Below are 19,158 nucleotides of genomic sequence, written 5' to 3'. Positions count from 1 at the left end.
AACCCTCCCCCCAAAAAAACTATTAAGAGCTGTAATTTTACCCTGTTCCTAGAGACAGAAATATTTGTTGAATTTTACTAACACAGATTTATAGGTGCACACAGTGCTCTCAGTAACTCCTATACAAGGAGCATTTCAAGCCAGGTATGAGCTCACTAGGGGCATATATACACATACATTTTTGTGCCAGGCAAACTTGATTAATCAAGTCTGCTCTGCACGTGAGCTGACACGCACTGTACTGCATGGCGTGCAGTTATGCAAGTGGCAAAATGTGCATTAGTGTGCAGAAAATAGCAGCAGTGCACTTTTGAACTAACAACACCTCTGATGTGTTTTAGTTCAAAAGCGCATTGCCACCATTTTCTCAGCGCATTTTGCCACTTACAGAACAGTATGTGCCGCAGCACCAGGTACTTTTCAAAGTACCCAGCACTGCAGTGCAAGCATGTGTACAAATGCTGTAGGACCCCAAGCATCAATCTTTTGTATATTAGCCATCAGCAGAAAGCACTGCAACAGACCTGGTTCACATACTGTGCATTCAACCATTACCATACTCAATGACTCATAGCAAGTTAAAAAGAAAGTATTTATAGTTCTATTTCTTTCTCCTCAGCCCTGCAATGAAATTAGATTTATACGCATGACCCCAAATAGAATGGACATGAAGGAACAGAATCTGTGTCCTCTACTACAAAATGAGTGTTGTAGTAGAATTTAAGTTTTGTTATAGAAAAAGATAGTTATTAAAAAAATAAAATATTAGTACTACTTAATACCATGAGTTAACTAGTTACACGATCCAAATGCAGAATAAGGAGGTGGTGTTTCTCCACCATGACTTCCTTTTGCCACTAGTTTGGCAAAGACAACAGACCACAAGGAACTGATAAAATTTTTTTTATTATTCACTTTTGAATTCTTTTACACTTTCCTGATTATTTTGTGTAAGGTGAAACTAGAACTGTTTAAAAGACATACACAAATCTAGTACATCAATAACCAGGTATTTCTTTTTGCTATACTATTCTCACAACCACGTGTGCACTAGGCAATATAACCGTCACAGAAGCTAACTTTAGGCAGAATACTGGTCAGTAAAAACAAAGCGAAAGAGCTACCAGATATACAGACAGGCTCGGTTCCACATTCACTACTGCATTTATCAAGCGCCAAGTATTAACTGCACAATTTGTTCAGCTAGTAGAGGGGAGTTTTAAAATCAGTGCATGAAATTCTCTCTTCAGCAGATAGATGGACAGACAAACAGGTGGATTCTATAACTAAGTGGAATGTTAAGGTAAAAGGATGATACTGTGAGACTGATAAGTGACTATTCCCAATCTTTTCCACTGCATTATTCATGCAACTCTTATGAAGTCTTATTTAATAGGACATGTTTGGGAATCTAACTATATGAAAACATTTGGAGTTCAAATATTACAAGTTAATAACAAGCATTATAAATGTGTAAGGTCTGCATTCCAGTAAGAAATAATGGGAATTCTTGAATATTTAATAATATCAGGATCTGGCTCACCTAGAAAGTGGCAGACAGTAAGAGCTGAAGACTACAGCAGCACTAGCAGCTCTCAAACATCTCACTAAGAGACCTGCCCATTAACATACTTTAGTCTCTCCCATCTCTCTGATGTCACCCATAATTGAAAAATAATAGAACACATAGAAATCTGTTGGGTTTTTTTTAGGTGAAGTTTAAGCAGATGAAAAGTGAGGACAAACAGAGATCAGTGGGAGGAAGATTTCTAAAGTATCAACTCAAAAGATGGCAGAGTGGAATATTTAGAAATTTTTCTAGATAAAGTTCAGAATGAGACTACCCAAAGGGACTTTGCATTAAATTTCTCTTCCGAGAATTAAAGACTGCATTTCACTTAATGGTATTATTCAAACTAATATGGCCATTCCTAAAATTGAATCTTTCCCTTTTCGAATTCCATGGTCGTGAACTGAGAAATCTCACTACTAAAGAATAATTTACATTGTAAATAGGTAAATTATTGCTCTAGGAAGGGGCTTAGTAATGCACATTGTCTGAGCACTAAACAGTTGTTCAAACCCCAGTTATCTGCCAGTGTAAAGAATTTGGAAATCAAGGTGTTCTACTCCCTCCTCCTCCAAAAATCAAAGCCCCAGAAAAAGTAAGGTTTACTTAAAGCAAGCTATTGACTGAAAGCAGTGCCTCAAACTTGGTTAAAAATATCTAGAGAGTGTGCCTGTTAAACTAATTCGTAGCGGTGTTGCTGAACTGGAATGCCATACAATGGATTGTTTTCCTTCCATGCCCCAGTGTCACAATATAATCTCTATAACTTTCTGTACAACTTTACAACAGAATTGTACTTCGACTATTTTAGTGCCAGATTAAGTTTCCAGAGTTACATAATTAAATGTCTACTTTTCTACCAGTAAGAGTTTTGTAAAGTCAACTGCAGTCACAAAACCCATAATCACAGTGTTCAGTTAAAAATATAAACACGGTAATCATAACTGCAAATGTTCATTATAGGAAAGTTCAGAATGCCATTGTATAACTGGTCTTCATTTTAAAACACACAAAACACCAACCAACTGTTTTTACCCCACAGACAGTTTTTGCTACGTTGAGGTTGTGAAAGTCGATGTACTATTCTTTTTGCTTGTCGCACAAAGGGATATATGTGTAGGATACAGAGTGACATTGAACATATAGTGAAGCGTGACAGCCATTAGTTCTCTCCCTCCCCAGCATCCCCTTCATCTCCCTGGTTTTCCGATGTCCATAGCTGTAAGAAAATATAAACATATGTTTATGCTGAAAGCATGCAGTTAATTACAATTGTCAGAAGAGGGGAGATGGGATAATTAACTGTAGTTGTGCTATTTTCTTAATTAAAGAGCAAAACATGATTGAGCTTACTACTAAAGCTGCAGAATAATGAACTAAACAGAAAGTTGGACGGTGGATTAATAAAACCAGCAAAGCTTGCAGGCAGCACTTACTGGAGGAAAGTTAGCTGTTGGGAAACTGATGATGAAGTGCACTTTTCAGTGACAATTTACTGCAGAAAGGCTCAATTGCACTAGTTAACAATCACCTTTTGATTTAACATGCAAAGCAAATGGCTCTCAAATAGGTCCAGTTCATCCAGTTGGTGCAGTTACCCAAGAAGAGATGGTTTGTAAAGCAGAGAAAAGGACTGTACAAAACTTCTGATGCCAAATCCTACTTAGTGAAGTCAGACAGTCTACAAAAACAACAGTGCAAAATATAGTAGTTTAGCCTAATGATACTTACAGTAAGGTTGTCCCTAAGTAGTTGCATGATCAGAGTGCTGTCTTTGTAAGACTCTTCATTCAATGTGTCCAGCTCGGCTATCGCTTCATCAAATGCCTGAAAGCGCAAGACAATTCAACATACAACATCTGATTTTTAAATTCTGTGCTTATCTGAATTAAGTTTGGTTTGAATCTTAATTTTTCCTCCCAGACTACATTTGAAGGCTCAGCAATGTAAGAAAAAAATTCAAGCCAGGCTACAACAAAGTGAAGGACAGTTTATTATCAGACTGGAAAAATACCATTTCATGATAGGCGATTCAAGTGTAAATCCCTACATACTCTAAACTTTCCAGGCTGAAGCTGAGCACGAGTGGCAGGTGTGCTCGCTTCTATATCTAGTGCTTTAGATGGCTCAAGGGCAAACTAGTCAATGGATTAAAGAGGGCATGCTTAGACATTTCCCAGAGTGCCTTCATCACGAAAAAGAAGGTCTCAACTGTTTAAGAGACAGAGACAGAGAGACCGATCGATCAGGCTGAAAAACTAGAGAGATCCTGAGAGTTGTTTTATTTCCTGCATGTTAAATCAAAAACAAAGAAACAGGAAACAAGGGATATTTACAGATGTACTCCAGAAAGGGGGGGGAGGGCCTTTAATTAGCGCAGCGCTAATTAAAAGCACCTGAAGAGTCACATGCATCAGCATCCCTACACTGAAAAATGGTGGCAGGGTGCTTTGAACTAACGCTTATTCAATGGGCTTTAAAGCACCCCACCGCCATTTTTCAGCAAGGGTAAGCTGATACACATAACATTGGAAGCTTCTGGATCGCGGTAATTACTACACACCAGCAGAACCAATTAATCCAGTCTGCTCTGATGTGCTGGAATTACAGCACACTAGAGCAACCTCCCTGCATATATATAGGAGCCCAAGGTATTTTACAGCAGAGGAAACAGCATTTTCCACTAAGGACCAATTAATATAGCAACTCTCGCTATCGACCTGTATGCAGGTTTGATAACTGCCATGAATTTGATCCTTTGTTTCTACCTGGATATGAAACACAGATGTAGCTATATTTCCAAACCCAATTTAGGTTCCTTTAATTAAAAAAGAAAGGCATAACTAGAAGCAGCCAGTGCAGAACAAGAAAAAATAATTTCTTGATACAAACAGCATTAGGATGCTATAGAAGTGCATTGTAAGTACATGCTGACTCATTCTTAATGCTATCATTATTCAAACAGTTACTTGACTGTTTTTCCTTGGAAGCAAGCAGAGACTATTTAAAAGATACTACATGAATCCTCTCACTTCTGAGGAAGAGTCAAATTTCAGTTTAAGGAGAACAACAAACCAACCCTCATTCCTTCATGATCTCTTTGATTGGGGCAAACTATTTGATAGCTTAATAATACAGCTAATCATTCTCAAACTGTCTTGGGTTTCTAAACAGAAAAACTTGAATAATGCAGGTCATGCCTGAAGTTTTTTTTTTTGGTAAAGTATTATTGGTGATGCTACAACAAAGACTTGCTCTATGCTCACCTCAACGTGGTGTTGCAAGCTTTTTTTCATTAAACTGTATCTATAGAAATACCAGATTAATGCAGATGCTATTTAAATTTCTTGTACAAGCACATTTGGTAAGAACCCTAAAACAGGTGAAGGAAGCAGCTTGTCTTATTCCACAGAAGCTCAACTTTAACAGTCAGTGGGCATGTCTACACATGCATTAATACACTTTTCCTAATGTGCATTAAATTTAGTACCTCCCATGTGAGGTACTAAATAAATGCATATTAGGCTGCCCTAATGTGCAGTACCAAAAGCACATGTTTAAGTGAAGCTTAATGCACAGTAGCCTATTTTACTGTGCACTAGTGTACTTTAAGTTTTGTATATGCTTTAATGCACAGTAAAATAGGCTACTGCGCATTAAAGCGCACATGCAGACGTGCCCATTAACTGTTCTGATTCTGCTAACTTACATGAAGCCAGAGAAGATCTTAAAAGGATGCACACATCTGAAAGAAGGTATTCATTCTCAGACTAAGCCATGTTCATTACCATACACCTTGACCCCATCCCTCTGTCAAATCGAGGAGATGAAGAGTATACTTACTGTTTTTGCTAAACTACAGGCTTTTTCAGGAGAATTTAATATCTCATAGTAAAAGACAGAGAAATTAAGAGCCAAACCAAGTCGAATGGGATGTGTTGGCTGCATCTCTTTCTTGCTAATTTCAAATGCTTCCTGGTAAGCCTGCTGAGAATTTGCAACTGTTGCTGGAAAAAAAAAAGTGATCACAGTAACATTAATAGATAGTAAACCACTGTGTTCTGTAATATTGCTTTGTCTCTAAAGCGAGCACTAGTAATTAACTTCTTGACCTAGGCACTGCAAGTGGAGCTTCTGACACAGATACCAATAAATATTTGGTTGTTTTTTCAATATGTATATGGAGGATTTCCCTCAATATTTTTAACACCAAGAAACTTACCAGTAACTGAATTATTAACGCAGAAGTATTTTCAACTATACACTTCTTGTAGAGCTTAAAGTTTTGTTTAGGAGTATTCTTAAGATTTAAAATGCAACAGTTTATACAGAAATAAAAGCCAGTGAAAACAGCTGTTTTACTGCCATTGAAGAGTACCCAAACTGCAAAGTCATTAAAAACCTACCAAGTTAGATGTACAAGAAATAGTTTTGTAAGGTGAAAATTAAAGGTAAGGCCTGGGGTTGGAACACCCTCATAAGTCAGTAATGCTTCTGAGAAGGAAAGGCACATCCAAGAGGCAATCCCCTGTCACTCACTTCCTCCATCAGAGGTTAGGAGTATAGAGGAAACAAGAACACCATCTTCTCCAGGTTGGTTGATGGGTCACACAATAAGCTCCAAAACAACGGCCCAGTTCTATGTCAGTGATCTACTAGCAATGTCCATCTGATATCTTCCAAACAGAATTCAAGCTGACAATTTTAATAGAACGTTTCTAACTGTTAAAGGACCTGCTTATTTGGGAACCCAACTTTGCTATGGGATACACATGAAATTGGTAGTGGCACCTGAGCTAGGTGCTGTGGTTTAAACAAGAAGTAGGCTCTGGCAGGGCACTTTACATAAGGCGGGCCCTTGACTCTGAGATGATGCATTCCCATCCTTTTCCACCAGAACTTAGGTTTGTTAAACTTCCAGGCATACTACACACAGCAGTTTTTGGCATGAAGCAGGGACAGCAATGCAGTTGGTTGGATATTGTTTAGACACTGTGGGGTTTTTTGGCATATTTATTTTAATAAAAGCAGCCAGCCAATATTTTTTAATACTGCAGGAAGATGTTGAAAACTGAAATAAGTACTCCTTACTGAGAAGATATAAACACTTCTCATACTTTAGTTCTTATCCTGTTTACATTCTGATCTGCTAGTTTTATGCATTTTTAAACACAAGATTTTATTTCCACTTACTTTGCTTATTGTCCCCAGATGCCACCTCAGAAAGGTATCTGTAGTAATCACCTTTCATTTTTAAATAGAAAACCTTGCTTTCTGGCTGTGTGGCATTAACAATAAGATACTTATCAAGCAGTTCCTGAAAAAAAGAATTGCAGAATTACTGTTTTTGTCATAAAAGTTCCAGCTGTAGTAGAAACATAACTTTTACTACTATAAGAAGTACGTATTTTTAAAATGCTAATGCAACTACCCGGACATCTTGTGGGAAGAGCGCTCAGCCAAATCTGAACAGTTGCAAAGTTTCCTCACGTGCATGGATGAGGTCTATCTGACTCGAGAAGTCTACGTGCCAATGAGAGGTAAAGCGCTGCTCGACCTGGTACTGACAACTGCGGACGACCTAATTAGCAACACAACAATAGAAGGGAAGCTAGGTGACAGTTACCACGAGCTGATCATCTTCACCATCCGCCAAAAAGCTGGCAAGTCAGTCAGCAGTACAGAGGTCCTTGACTTCTAGAGGGCTGACTTTGGCAAGCTCAGGAGCCTTGTCAACGAGGTCCTAAGGGACCACAACCCCAAGGGGACGGGAGTCCAGGAAGAGTGGTTGCTCCTCAAGGGAGCATTCCTAGATGCACAAGCTAAAGCTATTCCGTTTTGGAGGAAAGGCAGCAAAAGGGCACAGCAGTCCCCCTGGCTCACCAGGGACCTAGCAGACCTTCTGAGGCTAAAAAGAAAGGCCTACAAAGGATGGAGGATGGGATTCACCTCCAAGGAGAACTATTCTGCACTGGTCCAGACCTGCAGGGAGCAAGGAAAGCCAAGGCTGCGATGGAACTCCAACTGGCTACAAGAATCAAGGAGAATAAAAAGTCCTTTTTTAGATATGTGGGGAGCCGGAGGAAAAGCAAGGGCAACACTGGACCCCTGCTAAACCAGAAGGGACAACTGACAACCGACGCCCAGGAAAAAGCCAACTTACTAAATGGGTACTTTGCGTCGGTCTTTCATCAATCCCACGGGATGCCCCTGCTCATTATGGGACAGGGACACCTGAGTGAGGGCGATTCCTTGCCCTCCATCAATGATGAACTCATGAAGGAACACCTAGAGAGGCTGGACATCCTCAAGTCAGCCAGCCCTGACAATGTACACCTGAGAGTACTCAAGGAGCTGGCCAGCATCATAGCTCAGCCCCTGGCATGGATCTTTGAAAGCTCCTGGCACTCTGGTGTAGTGCCTGAAGATTGGAAGAAGGCCAATGTGGTGCCTATCATCAAGAAAGGGAGGAAAGTGGATCCAGCAAACTACAGACCCATCAACCTGACCTCTATCCCAGGGAAGGTCTTAGAAAAGATTATCAAAGAGGCCACTCTTAACGGACTGGCCAATGGCAACATCCTGAGGAACAGCCAGCATGGGTTTGTTGTGGGTAGGTCATGCTTAACCAATCTCATTTCCTTTTACGACCAGATGACCTATCACCTGGACAAGGGGGAAGAGATTGAGGTCATATATCATGACTTCAGAAAAGCCTTTGATCTGGTATCCCATGACTACCTCTGGGCAAAACTGGCCAACTGCGGCTTTGGGTCCACCATGATCCACTAGCTGTGGAACTGACTCCGTGGTCGGACCCAGAGGGTGGTGGTTGACAGAAGTCAATCATCATGGTGCCCTGTGACCAGTGGGGTCCCTCAAGGCTCTGTCCTTGGACCTATTTTGTTCAGCCTCTTCATTAATGATGTGGACACTGGAGTCAGAAGTGGACTAGCCAAGTTCACCAATGATACCAAACTCTGGGGTAAAGCATCCACACCTGAGGACAGGGAGCAATCCAGGCTGACCTTGACAGGCTCAGGAAACGGGCGGACGAGAATCTCATGGTGTTTAACACTGAAAAATGCAAGGTTCTCCACCTTGGAAGGAAAAACTCGCAGCATGTTTATAGGCTCAGCAGTGCTACGATGGCTAGCACTATGGATGAGAGGGACTTGAGGGTCAGAACTGACCACAAGATGAACATGAGCCTTCAGTGTGATGCTGAGGCTAGTAAAGCGAGCAAAACCCTGGCTTGCGTCCATAGATGCTTCTCAAGCAAATCCCAGGACATCATTCTCCCACTGTACTCGGTCTTGGTGAGGCCGCAGCTGGAGTGCTGCAGCCAGTTTTGGGCTCCACAATTCAAAAAGGATGTGGAGAAGCTTGAGAGAGTCCAGAGAAGAGCCATGCACATGATCAGAGGTCAGGAAAACAGACCTTACGATGACAGGCTGAGAGTCATGGGACTCTTCAGCCTGGAAAAGCGCAGGCTCAGGGGTGATCTGACGGCTATCTGTAAGTTTTAAGGGGTACCCGGGAGAACGTCTGTTCACCACAGCGCCCCAAGGGACTACAAGGTCAAATGGTTATAAATTCCTGCAAGACCATTTCAGGCTGGACATAAGGAAGAACTTCTCTACTGTTTGAGCCCCCAAGATCTGGAATTGCCTGCCAATCGGAGGTGGCTCAAGCACCTACTCTGAACACCTTCAAGAGAAATCTGGATTTTTTTTTTGCTGGGATCCTATGATCCCAGCTGACTTCCTGCCCCTGGGGCAGGGGGCTGGACTCGATGAACTTCCAAGGTCCCTTCCAGCCCTAATGTATATGAAATCTATGAAACTTCATAAGTGTATGCATGCAACATTTAAAAATACTGCCAAACTCAGGGGAAAAAGAAAAAATAAGCACTTTCCTTCTTCCAGAGGAGGGAGAAACTTGCAACTGAGGCCTGAGAGTATTTTCTTCAGAATGTAACGGCTAACTATACTTTGGAAGCATGTGTTTGTGAAGATAGCCTTCACAAGGTACAATGATGCAGAACAGATGTATTTTGCTGATACTCACAATTTTGCCAAATAACAGCATCATGACATTAGCAAGAGTCTGCTGACTTTTGCTGTTGCTGTTCTGAACCCTAAGGGTAGCAGCAAAGTTATCTAAAACAATGTCAGCTTCATCTGCTACTCCTGCCAAAGAGCTATGAATAATAGCACAGACAGCACTGGTGTGTATAGAGAAAAAGGATTCTAAAAAGACAAGCACCCTCCCCTTATCACATGCAGCAGTGCCCTGGCTGTGCAACTGCAGAGCAGCAAAGAGCATCCTTTTCCTGCAACTCACGAGAAGCAAGGACACTGCTTGAGGATAAAAGAAAGTACCTTTTTTCCTTCCAGAAAAGGGATATTGGTAGATTTCAAATATTCCCTAGCCAAAATACCAAGAAAAAGTCTTGGCAGAATCCCATCACATTCGTCCATGAATCATTCCAGTACCCCCCTTCCAAAATCATTTCCAAATCAACTCATTGCTGTTAGATTAGAAGTATTCAGTGTGTTGTTTCCCCATGCCTTAGTTTCCTTTTTTTATACTTGACAGGACATATAGCACTTTAAGACTTTAAAGAAGTACATGAAATAAATTAAAAGGTTCAGTGACTAAACTCAACCCAAGTTCTTTGTTCAGGGCCATGGGACAGAAAGTTTCTTCCTGCTAAAGCTTGTAATGTCATAGAAACTGAAACTCCTGGAGCCTCTCTGGTAAATGCTGCAGTATTTTGTGCTGTTATTTTTGCTATTGGATTATTACCAGAACATCATTGCAGATATCCTGCAATTCAGCCTCGATTTTCTCACGATACTCTCTTCCCATCTGCTGTTTCTTCTCATTCCTCTCTGTTTTCTGTTCAATGCTGGAAATGACACGCCAAGATGACCGACGGGCACCAACCACATTCTTATAGGCAACAGAGAGTAGATTCCTTTCCTCATTGGAGAGTTCATGTCCTTGCTCAGTAACAGCCTTCATTGCAGCAGCCATATCATCATAGCGCTCAGCCTGTTCAGCCAGTTTGGCTTTCTGTACCAGCTCACTTTTATCCATTGTTATTCCTGAAAAAGGAGAAAATTAAAATAATATCTTCTGAGAGCACAGGTTGTTGAAAGTGGATGGTGAAGTTAAAAAAGAACAATCTGAGTCACAAGTCTTTAGTAAGTGTGACTTTCATCTCTCTGCCACTGCCCCCCCCCCAACAATGACTTGCTAAAAGGGTTATTAAGTTTTTGTTTTGATTATTACTTCACATAAAGAAACCTCTTCCATTATGTTTCAAAGGCTGCAGCCAGCCAAATCAGTCTTGAAAGAACTCTAACACAATCCTTTCAAATACAACAAAATACGTGATTTCATATATCAACCTGTTCCCCACACAAATCACTCCTGTACATCTCTCTCATCATGACTTCACTACAAGAAGTCCCAGAGGAGAGGGTGCACTTTCAAACTCAGAAGAAAGCCAGTTCTTATGCCCTTCTGTAACAGGAACAATGTTGCTACAATCTAAGAATCTGAAACACTGGACAGCTCCTGTTGTCATCCTACACCTTTACTGAACACACTGAATATGTGTAATACTTTGGTACATGATTAAAGACATGAATCTGTAATACCTGGAAACAAAAGATGTTTTACACTGCTCCGCCAGGAACATTACTCAGGTACTTCTCTACATAAGTTTGTCTTCAAAGTGTAAAGCCTGATGCTTAAGCTAATACTGTAAAGCAGGCGTTTTCAACCTTTTTTAATAAGTATACCCCCGGCAACCCCTTTTTCAGTAAATGTACCCCCCAGAGAGGGGGGGAAGGAAGTAAGCAGTCAGACACAGAGCAGGGGGGTACCCCCGGTTGACAACCCCTGCTGTAAGAGTATGGAAGACTACAATGGCAGGCATGCCACAAATTACCCACACACCCTCCACAGGAGCATCTCTGGTCCCCTTTCCCCAGGCCAAACACATGCTCTGCTTTTTGCTCCTTGCCCTGGCTTCTCCATTTCCTAAGTCATAGGACAGTTCCCCAACTACCAGGCTATTGGCTATACCAGGGAGGTACAGCTCCTTCCTATAGAAGCTGTCCCACTTCACAGACCATTTTACATGATAGCTCTTGTACCAGAACCAGTACCCAGGCAAGCACCCCAACCATTAGGTTAGCAAACCATGCTTAATCTTGTTTACTAAGCTAACTCTGATTGTGGATCTAGCACTGAGACACTTGCTCAAAACAAACTTGTTGCTAAAAGATGTTTCCTGAAAGAGAGAGTGCTTTTGTACACAAAGCTTCATAGTTGTCCAGTTCTGTGCCAAGAAGTACTTCCAAACTAGTACTATTTAGCACTTCAAGGTGACAAACTGTTAGTCTTTGTATTGAACCTCTCCCTCCAAGGCAGATGATGTATGGACAGGAACACTGCAATTTAGCTTTTAATGCTTCATTAATGGCTCCATCTCTCTCAGGATGGAACTCCTCTAAGGACACACAGTAGTTGGTTCACATTACACACTAGCTTTTCCAGACTACAACGGTACCAACTGATGGGGGGAGGAGGTTATTCATAATATAAAGGGAACTTTCTGCTAGGAAATGCATTAACTTAATATGAGAGACTAGTCAAATGGCAGCAGCTTTTGAATACTATTACCACCACATGAACCAACTCAATTTTTACCCCGTGCTCTGTATTCCAAGCCAATAAGCCATCCTTTGCCTTCCAGACAGCTCACAAATTACTGATTTATATACTCCACCTAGTAAGTGCTTGCTCTCTAGTGACCTTCTGCCCAATCTGCAGGGTACCACATGACGTTAATATCACAGTGTTTTTTATACTACATGAAAGCCAACCATAGCCAGTGGGCCCGCATAGTTGTGAGATATTCTTACTTCCTAAAAAAGCTGTATAGCCACTAGAAACATTTTGACTGTAATTGCTCAAAGTTTACCACCATTATCATGTAATCTGGATGTTTTGTTTTACAGAAATACTCCATATACTGAAAGTTAAGGGCAACTTACTCTGAGGCAGTTGCCATTTCACCATTAAATTGATAGATAGTGTTACATTTTATCTGTATTTTTCCAGCAGTGCTTTAATTTGTGAAACAAGTCACTTTTACAGAACCGAGCTTAGGAACTACACAGTCCTATTAGTATGATGCTTACTGATATATTTACCTTGAAATGCAAGTCCACGGCAGTTACCGAGTTCACTTAAGGACATATTGGAAGATGCAAAGAGGGAATTCAGCAGGCATCAAAAGCCACTGGGTAAAAGTGCAGGTCCAGAAAACAGCTTTGGCTAAGCAGTTAATTTGTCAGATACGAGCACAAAATATACAAAGCATGTTTTCATCATATCTCTTTCCTTAGCTATTTATCCAACTAAATTATGTGCCTGTCCTAAATACAGCTTTAAGCTGCTTACTAAAGTCTGAGTTCCAATTAGAACTGCATTTGTCTATTTTTGCCAAAAATTAAGGACAGTGTTCCAGCCTCAAGTTATGCCTTGATCTGACTAGTCAAGTAGCTAATATCTGCCTTGTCAGGTTTGCTACTGAACTACAAACTACTGGTTCAGTAAAATTAACAAGATTTAAATGCTACAAAGTTCTTCCAATAAGGCAGACATTCCTCCACACCAAAACACTCATAACCTGGCAGTAAGACTACTCTCACGTTCACAAGGGTCAATCAGAAACAAAATATAGTCAGAATCTTATTCTCCACTACTTACCTTGCTGGAAGCCTGGAGAAAGGTTTTTGCAGAACTATGCTGGCTTGTGCTCCACTGTTCACCAGAAGAGAAAAAATACAAGGAAAGAAGTGACATTTGAAAAAACTAAAGCAGCACCTATAACCTGTCCCTCTCATAAAGAAGCTGAAAGCAATGCTCCGGTTTACAATGAATTAGTGTAGTGGTCTTTCAAGCTTTTGGCCCCAAGAGCCAGTTGAGTGGCAAGGGTCCAGTCCACAGGCTGGAGCAGGCCCCTTGGCACCAGGGTTGGGCCCTGGGGCTGGCACCACTCCCTCCCACTCCCACCAGGTGAAACTGGGTACCCAATCCAGTATGCAAGGTCCAGAGCTCCCCCCAGGGGCTGGATGACATGGTGCCATATCTGGCCTGTGGGCCAGGGCTTCAGCATCCCTGCATTAGTGTGCCTGGAACACACATATTTGGGAGGCCCATAGTTGAAACTGTTTGGAGGCTACAAACGTTTAAGTCACCTAGTGGGAATCACCTGCAGCAATTATCAACATATACCAGTAACTGGAGTTGAAGACTGACAGGGACTGTTTAATACAGCACTGACAAAGTCATGCCATGTATGTGGGTAGTTACAGCCATGGAAGACATAAGATCAAGAGCAACATTTGCTAGTTCCAAGCAGAAACTGCTCACTAGAGGAGTGGCCCTAGATTGTATTTCTTAAAATAATATGATGTCTGACCAAAGAAAAATATGTTCGTAAAATAGGTCTGTAAATTGGATTTATAATGGCCTTGGTTGCTTTAGATAGGAAGAAAAGTTAGAAGCACAGGAGGACAAGGCCAGCTTAAAAAGGGCACCTAACTTCAGAGTATACTCACAGAACTGCAAGTAAGGAGGTGGAGAAATTAAATTAAAGCGTTAGTGACTGATAAGGAATAAGATGGGTAGACATTCTATTCCCCAAAACATTACATTGAAATAAACCACTTTTTAAGCTCAAACTACCTGGCAGCGAACATGCCAGCATTCTGGCATTGCTACTTCCAACTCTCCATTATCTATTTAAGTCCATGTCAAAACAGAACAGAAGTAACTGCATTTAAACATGGTGTAAAGCAAATGAAAAACGGACACTGAAGAGATCTGACTTATGCAATATACTTAACTGGGAAGACAATACTAATAAATTTCCATCAGTCTGAAATCTGCTGTTCTCAAGGACCTTTTTAAAAGTGTATTTCTGTATAGCAAGCACTTGAACTAATTAGTCACGCACCTCTCTATTAGAGGAAGAAAGTAATGTAATTATTGGTTTAAAAACTTGAACACACAGTTCACTAAGGCAACAGGCAGAAGAGTGGATTAATACCTTAACCCTTCCCCTCTGGAGAAGTTCAGTTAAATCCACCCTCGGTCAAGTGATAAAACTATATACACCTTTGAGAACAAAGCCACCAATTTGCAACTGGAACAAGCAACAGGCCCATACTGGAGGAGGCTGCATACCAAAAAATAATATCATTTGGCTATCTCACATTGGATTTTAGCTAGGGACTCCGTTAATATGGTAAACAAACAGAAAAAAATCTATACATGAAGCAAATGGTACTTATGCAATTTCAAAGATCAGTTCTACAAGTCAGAAACTCAAATGGGGATTCAGATTACCAAGACAGCCATCTATAAAACAGAAAGGAACAAAAAGGTTTCTTCAGAGGACAGTCACATATCTGTCAACTGTTTTACGGCATCAGTGTACAACGTGTATAATACACCAGGGCTCCTCAACCCCGAGGCCCAAAGGAGAAATGCACCCAATGAGACTTGGAATCTAGTCTGCAAGGGTCCCCATGAGTCAGGAAATTTGGCTGTGGTGGAATGATGGCTATTAATATGGCCACCTCCCCCTGCCAAACTCCAAGCCTTGCACATCCAGTTAGAGTTGGGCTGCAACCCCCTGCCTCTTCGCATGGGGCTGGGTTGAAGCTATGCCATGACTCTTTCCCCACCCCCTCCCCCCAGGGCCAAGCCAAGCCCCCTCCCAATCCCACAGTGCCAGGGTGGGAATGGATTGGTTCCCGCTCTCCTCCATGAGGCCAGATGATGCTCACCATGCCTGCCAGATTGGGACCACCAAGCAGATCCAGCCTGCAGGGGAAAAAAAGGTTGAGCCCCACTTGGCATACACTATGCCACTGGCATCACTGCTGATGGATTCTCTATTATAGAACTGGAATGGCTTTGTTTCTCAGCACCTTCCAAATAAAACGCCAGGAGTCCTGTTTGCGCGCTTCCCCTCTTTAAAAAAAAACAGCAGGCCTCTTGCTTAGCCCCAAGTTGTGCTCTTTATCTTGACTTAGGGAATTTAGGAGTGGTGAAGGAGAACACTGGAAACTAAACAGATTATTCATCAACATTTCTCATTCATTTCCTTTCCACAAAAATACCCTGTGCATCACTTGAAGCTAATGGAAATAGAATGCTTCCCCCAAATAGCACATGTATTGCTAAAAATGACTTCCCAGGCAAATATATTTGCCCTGTAAGGTTTATATAAGCACTGAAAGCTTGCCTGCCTTCTACTACTACAAGCCAGGATTACGCTATGAGTAATAAAATATATTCTGCATATCCTCTGGCTTTAAACGAGGCAGTACAACACCAGGCACAGCCCTCCTCCTTGTCTTTGTGTCATGAAGCTCCACTAGCCTCCCAAGTATGCCAGACTTGTTTTTTTCCCAACAAACCTTCCACTTAGGCCTTCAACCCAAATGCCGCCCCATACTTCCACATTATCTGAAGAGAAAAACCAGTAAGTACATCTAATGAACTTTTCCTGGACAGCCCCCCCCGCCCCCCCACATCATCTTTCCCCATCTTTGACACCTCTCGTAATGCTCTTTGTCATGTAGGTTCCTGGGAGCAGGGCCATGCTGTTCTGTTGAAGTCAATATGCACATATATGCATAAAGACAGCTGTAGGTGGAGACAGGAATACAGCTCTTGCCTATAGTGCACTTAATATGGTTACACTTTTTTGTTCCAGTTAGCACAATTGTTTTTGGCTAGCATCCAGACAGAAGTAGTAACTTTTCCAAAAACAAAAATACTTTTCCCTCAGGTGTAAAATTTATGCCAAAACAAAACATTCATAGCAGAGGTAAATCACCTTCAGCAACAATAAAGTGAGAGCTTTTATATTATGAGGTGGGATAAAACTGTGGCAATGAGAAACCGCACCATTATAGGGCTTTAGTTTTATTATAATGTGCTATTATGGCACCAGGTGAATAAAAGTACTAGCCTTTTGTTGCTTCATAATTCAAATCTGTGCTTGTGCTACAACTCAGTTGCATCCTAGTTTATCTGCACACATCATAAAAGCCATGTTCTTGCCTAAATCTGCTTACAAAACTGTCAGCCCTAGAAAAGCAAGGTTACTGCAGATCAGAACATAGTATATTGATATAACTGTGTTAGAAGGATTGCAGTGGGCTCCAAATATTCTTTATATTTCACCCACTGGTACTTAACACAAGATCTTTATTAAAGATAAAACATAAAATATGATTATATGGTAAGGATGCTTTCTTTGCAATCCTATTTGTAAGAGGCCCACAACCTTGGGATGCAAGCAGTGAACAAAACTGTTTCCCCTATCCTGCACCTCTAGATTATAACTGACAAGGATACATTTTTAATACACTCTGCTTTAAGGAAAAAAAAATATTTAAGCAGCAACAAAAAAGATATTGAAATCTTTTAACTAAAGGGCACTGCACATATGAGATTTCTGATTCAGGTACCTGAACCTCTCCTAAAGCTGTAACAAGCTAACATATTTCCAAGCTATTGAAGTTAAATAGAATTTAGCTTTAAAAGCATAACACAATACTCATTTTGCTTCTCTACTACTGTGTTACTATAACTTAAAAGAAACTAAATGGAAGGACTTATCCACTTGCTGAGAACCATTACTTAGATGAGACTTTGCTGGCGGTATATTTGTGAGAGCACTAGGATGCTGCTGACTACAAATGCTTCTAAGCAGGTACTGGGGATTGTTATGAGCTCTGGACACTATTAAGCATTGGGCCCTGGGCTAAAGTCCCTTTTCCTGTCTGGCAGCCTCCCCAAATTCAGCTCTGCTTTAAACAGACAGAAAATAAAAAAGAGAAACCTTTCCTGGCTTCTGTATTTGTATCTCACTCTATACAGCCTTCAAGACAGGCACCTGCACCCCCTTCCCCTCCTGGCTGGAGACCTCTCTGAGATATCCTCCCTGAAAGAGGCAGAAGCAGCCACGGAAAGCACCCCACCCCCTGCACTAGCAGAGGCCCCGAGGGGACCTCAGCCCAGGAAGCCGATTGGGAGGCACGTCCCAAAGCGGTGCCCAGGGAGGCCTGGGCAAGGAGAGGGCTGGTGCGGCGCCCGCCCGAGGAGGTCGGGCCCCGCCCCGCCTGTACAGGTGAGCGCGGGCCGGAACCCGGGGAAGTGACTCAGGCGGGTGGGGCGGGCGCTCCCGCGGGAGGCGGCGCTCCCAGCTCCCGCCCGGCGGCGCAGCGCCTCGCACCGTTACCTGAGCGGCCCCGCCCCGGCGCTTCTCAGCGGCCTGAGGCCTCCGCCCTTACCTCCCGGGCGCGGCGCAGGCCGCGAGCCCGCCCGGCGGCAAAGCCACCCCCGGGCGTAGGTCAGCCCCGGGGCCCGCCCGGCAATCCCGCCGCGGCCTCCACCGCGCCCCACCCAGCTCCCGCCGTCGGGGCCGGCGCAGGGCTCTCACCTGGCGGCGGGCGGCAGCAGCTCACACCGGGAACACGGGGCCAGGCGGGTCGGGAGGCTCCGAGCGTGGCAGCCGCTGGGCTCCCTCACACGCACACACACCCTGCGGCTCCAGCACCCACTTCCGGCGCCCGCGCCACACCCCTTCCGGTGCCCGCGAGTCCCCACCCCTTCCCCCCCTCCCCATTGGGCCGCTGGGGCCGCGGTGCAAGGCGAGGGAGAGGGAAACCTCACGGCTGTCATGGCAACTGGGGAAAGGGGAGGGGGCGAGAGGAGAGGGTAGGTCTGGCCCCGCCCCCGCCCTTTCTTCCTGACTCCGCCCCCTCGCGCGAGCAGCCTCCCTCAGCGCTGCCCCGCCCCCCGCACCTGGCCGCCGCCACCTGTGGGTGGGGCTCCCCGGGCCCTGCCCCTCGCTGCAGGCGGCCCTGCAGCGCTTGGCAGCTGTGAGGAGTGTCCTGTCGCCCCCGCTCGGTGGCGGCTCTGGATCAGACCTAGGAGCACACGGTGCAGGCCGGGGAAGGGGAGTCCTTCTCACATGTAGCAACACTCGCTTTTCTCCCGTGAACAACAAACCAGGCCCAGGTCCGGGGTCTGCAGTTTGACCGAAGTAAAAACCAACAGCTCTTCCCCAGAATGAGCTCAGAACAGCTGGGAAATAGCAGCTTCCTCCCCAGGCGAAGGACCCGAGCCAAGGCTGGGCCCCGGGGGGAGCAAGAGCCTGAGGAGGAGGGAGGGTGGGGAGCACCCCTGGAGCAGGGGTTTGGCAGGGTAAACGGGGAGGAGCAAAGTGAAGGGCCTCGGTCCACACAGCCTCACTACTGTATGGTTTCGATGCCCATTTCGCTGTTTCAAAGAGAGAGCATTTCTTTTGTCATTTTATTTCAAAGCGCTATTCTATTTCGTTTTGTAAAAACTGTTTTGCTGTTTCAACATGTTTCGACGGGACAGTGTTTCATTTAATAGTTTTGTTTCGAAGCACTGTTCCATTTTGTTGAAACTGTTTCAACATTTTGAAGGGACAGTTCGTTTCGAAGCACTGT

The 19,158-nt window shown here is 43.3% G+C and overlaps 1 protein-coding gene across 1 annotated transcript; it reads right to left on the bottom strand.

Annotated features, from left to right (window-relative positions):
* Positions 1 to 887: 887 nt before the first annotated feature.
* On the bottom strand, positions 888 to 18,257 carry YWHAB (tyrosine 3-monooxygenase/tryptophan 5-monooxygenase activation protein beta). The gene is made up of 6 exons (XM_019539635.1): positions 18,120 to 18,257; positions 10,382 to 10,683; positions 6,764 to 6,887; positions 5,414 to 5,577; positions 3,302 to 3,397; positions 888 to 2,789 (listed from the first exon to the last, which is right to left on the bottom strand). The coding sequence occupies exons 2-6, from the start codon at positions 10,673 to 10,675 to the stop codon at positions 2,733 to 2,735; spliced, it is 735 nt and encodes a 244-aa protein (XP_019395180.1). The 5' UTR covers positions 10,676 to 10,683; positions 18,120 to 18,257; the 3' UTR covers positions 888 to 2,732.
* Positions 18,258 to 19,158: the final 901 nt, after the last annotated feature.

The sequence above is a fragment of the Crocodylus porosus genome, unplaced genomic scaffold (genome assembly GCF_001723895.1).
Source record: "Crocodylus porosus isolate Cpor-Errol unplaced genomic scaffold, CroPor_comp1, whole genome shotgun sequence".
NCBI classification, from domain to species: Eukaryota; Metazoa; Chordata; order Crocodylia; family Crocodylidae; genus Crocodylus; species Crocodylus porosus.
Note: the sequence above shows the minus strand (reverse complement) of the source record. Positions and strands in the feature narration are given on the sequence as shown.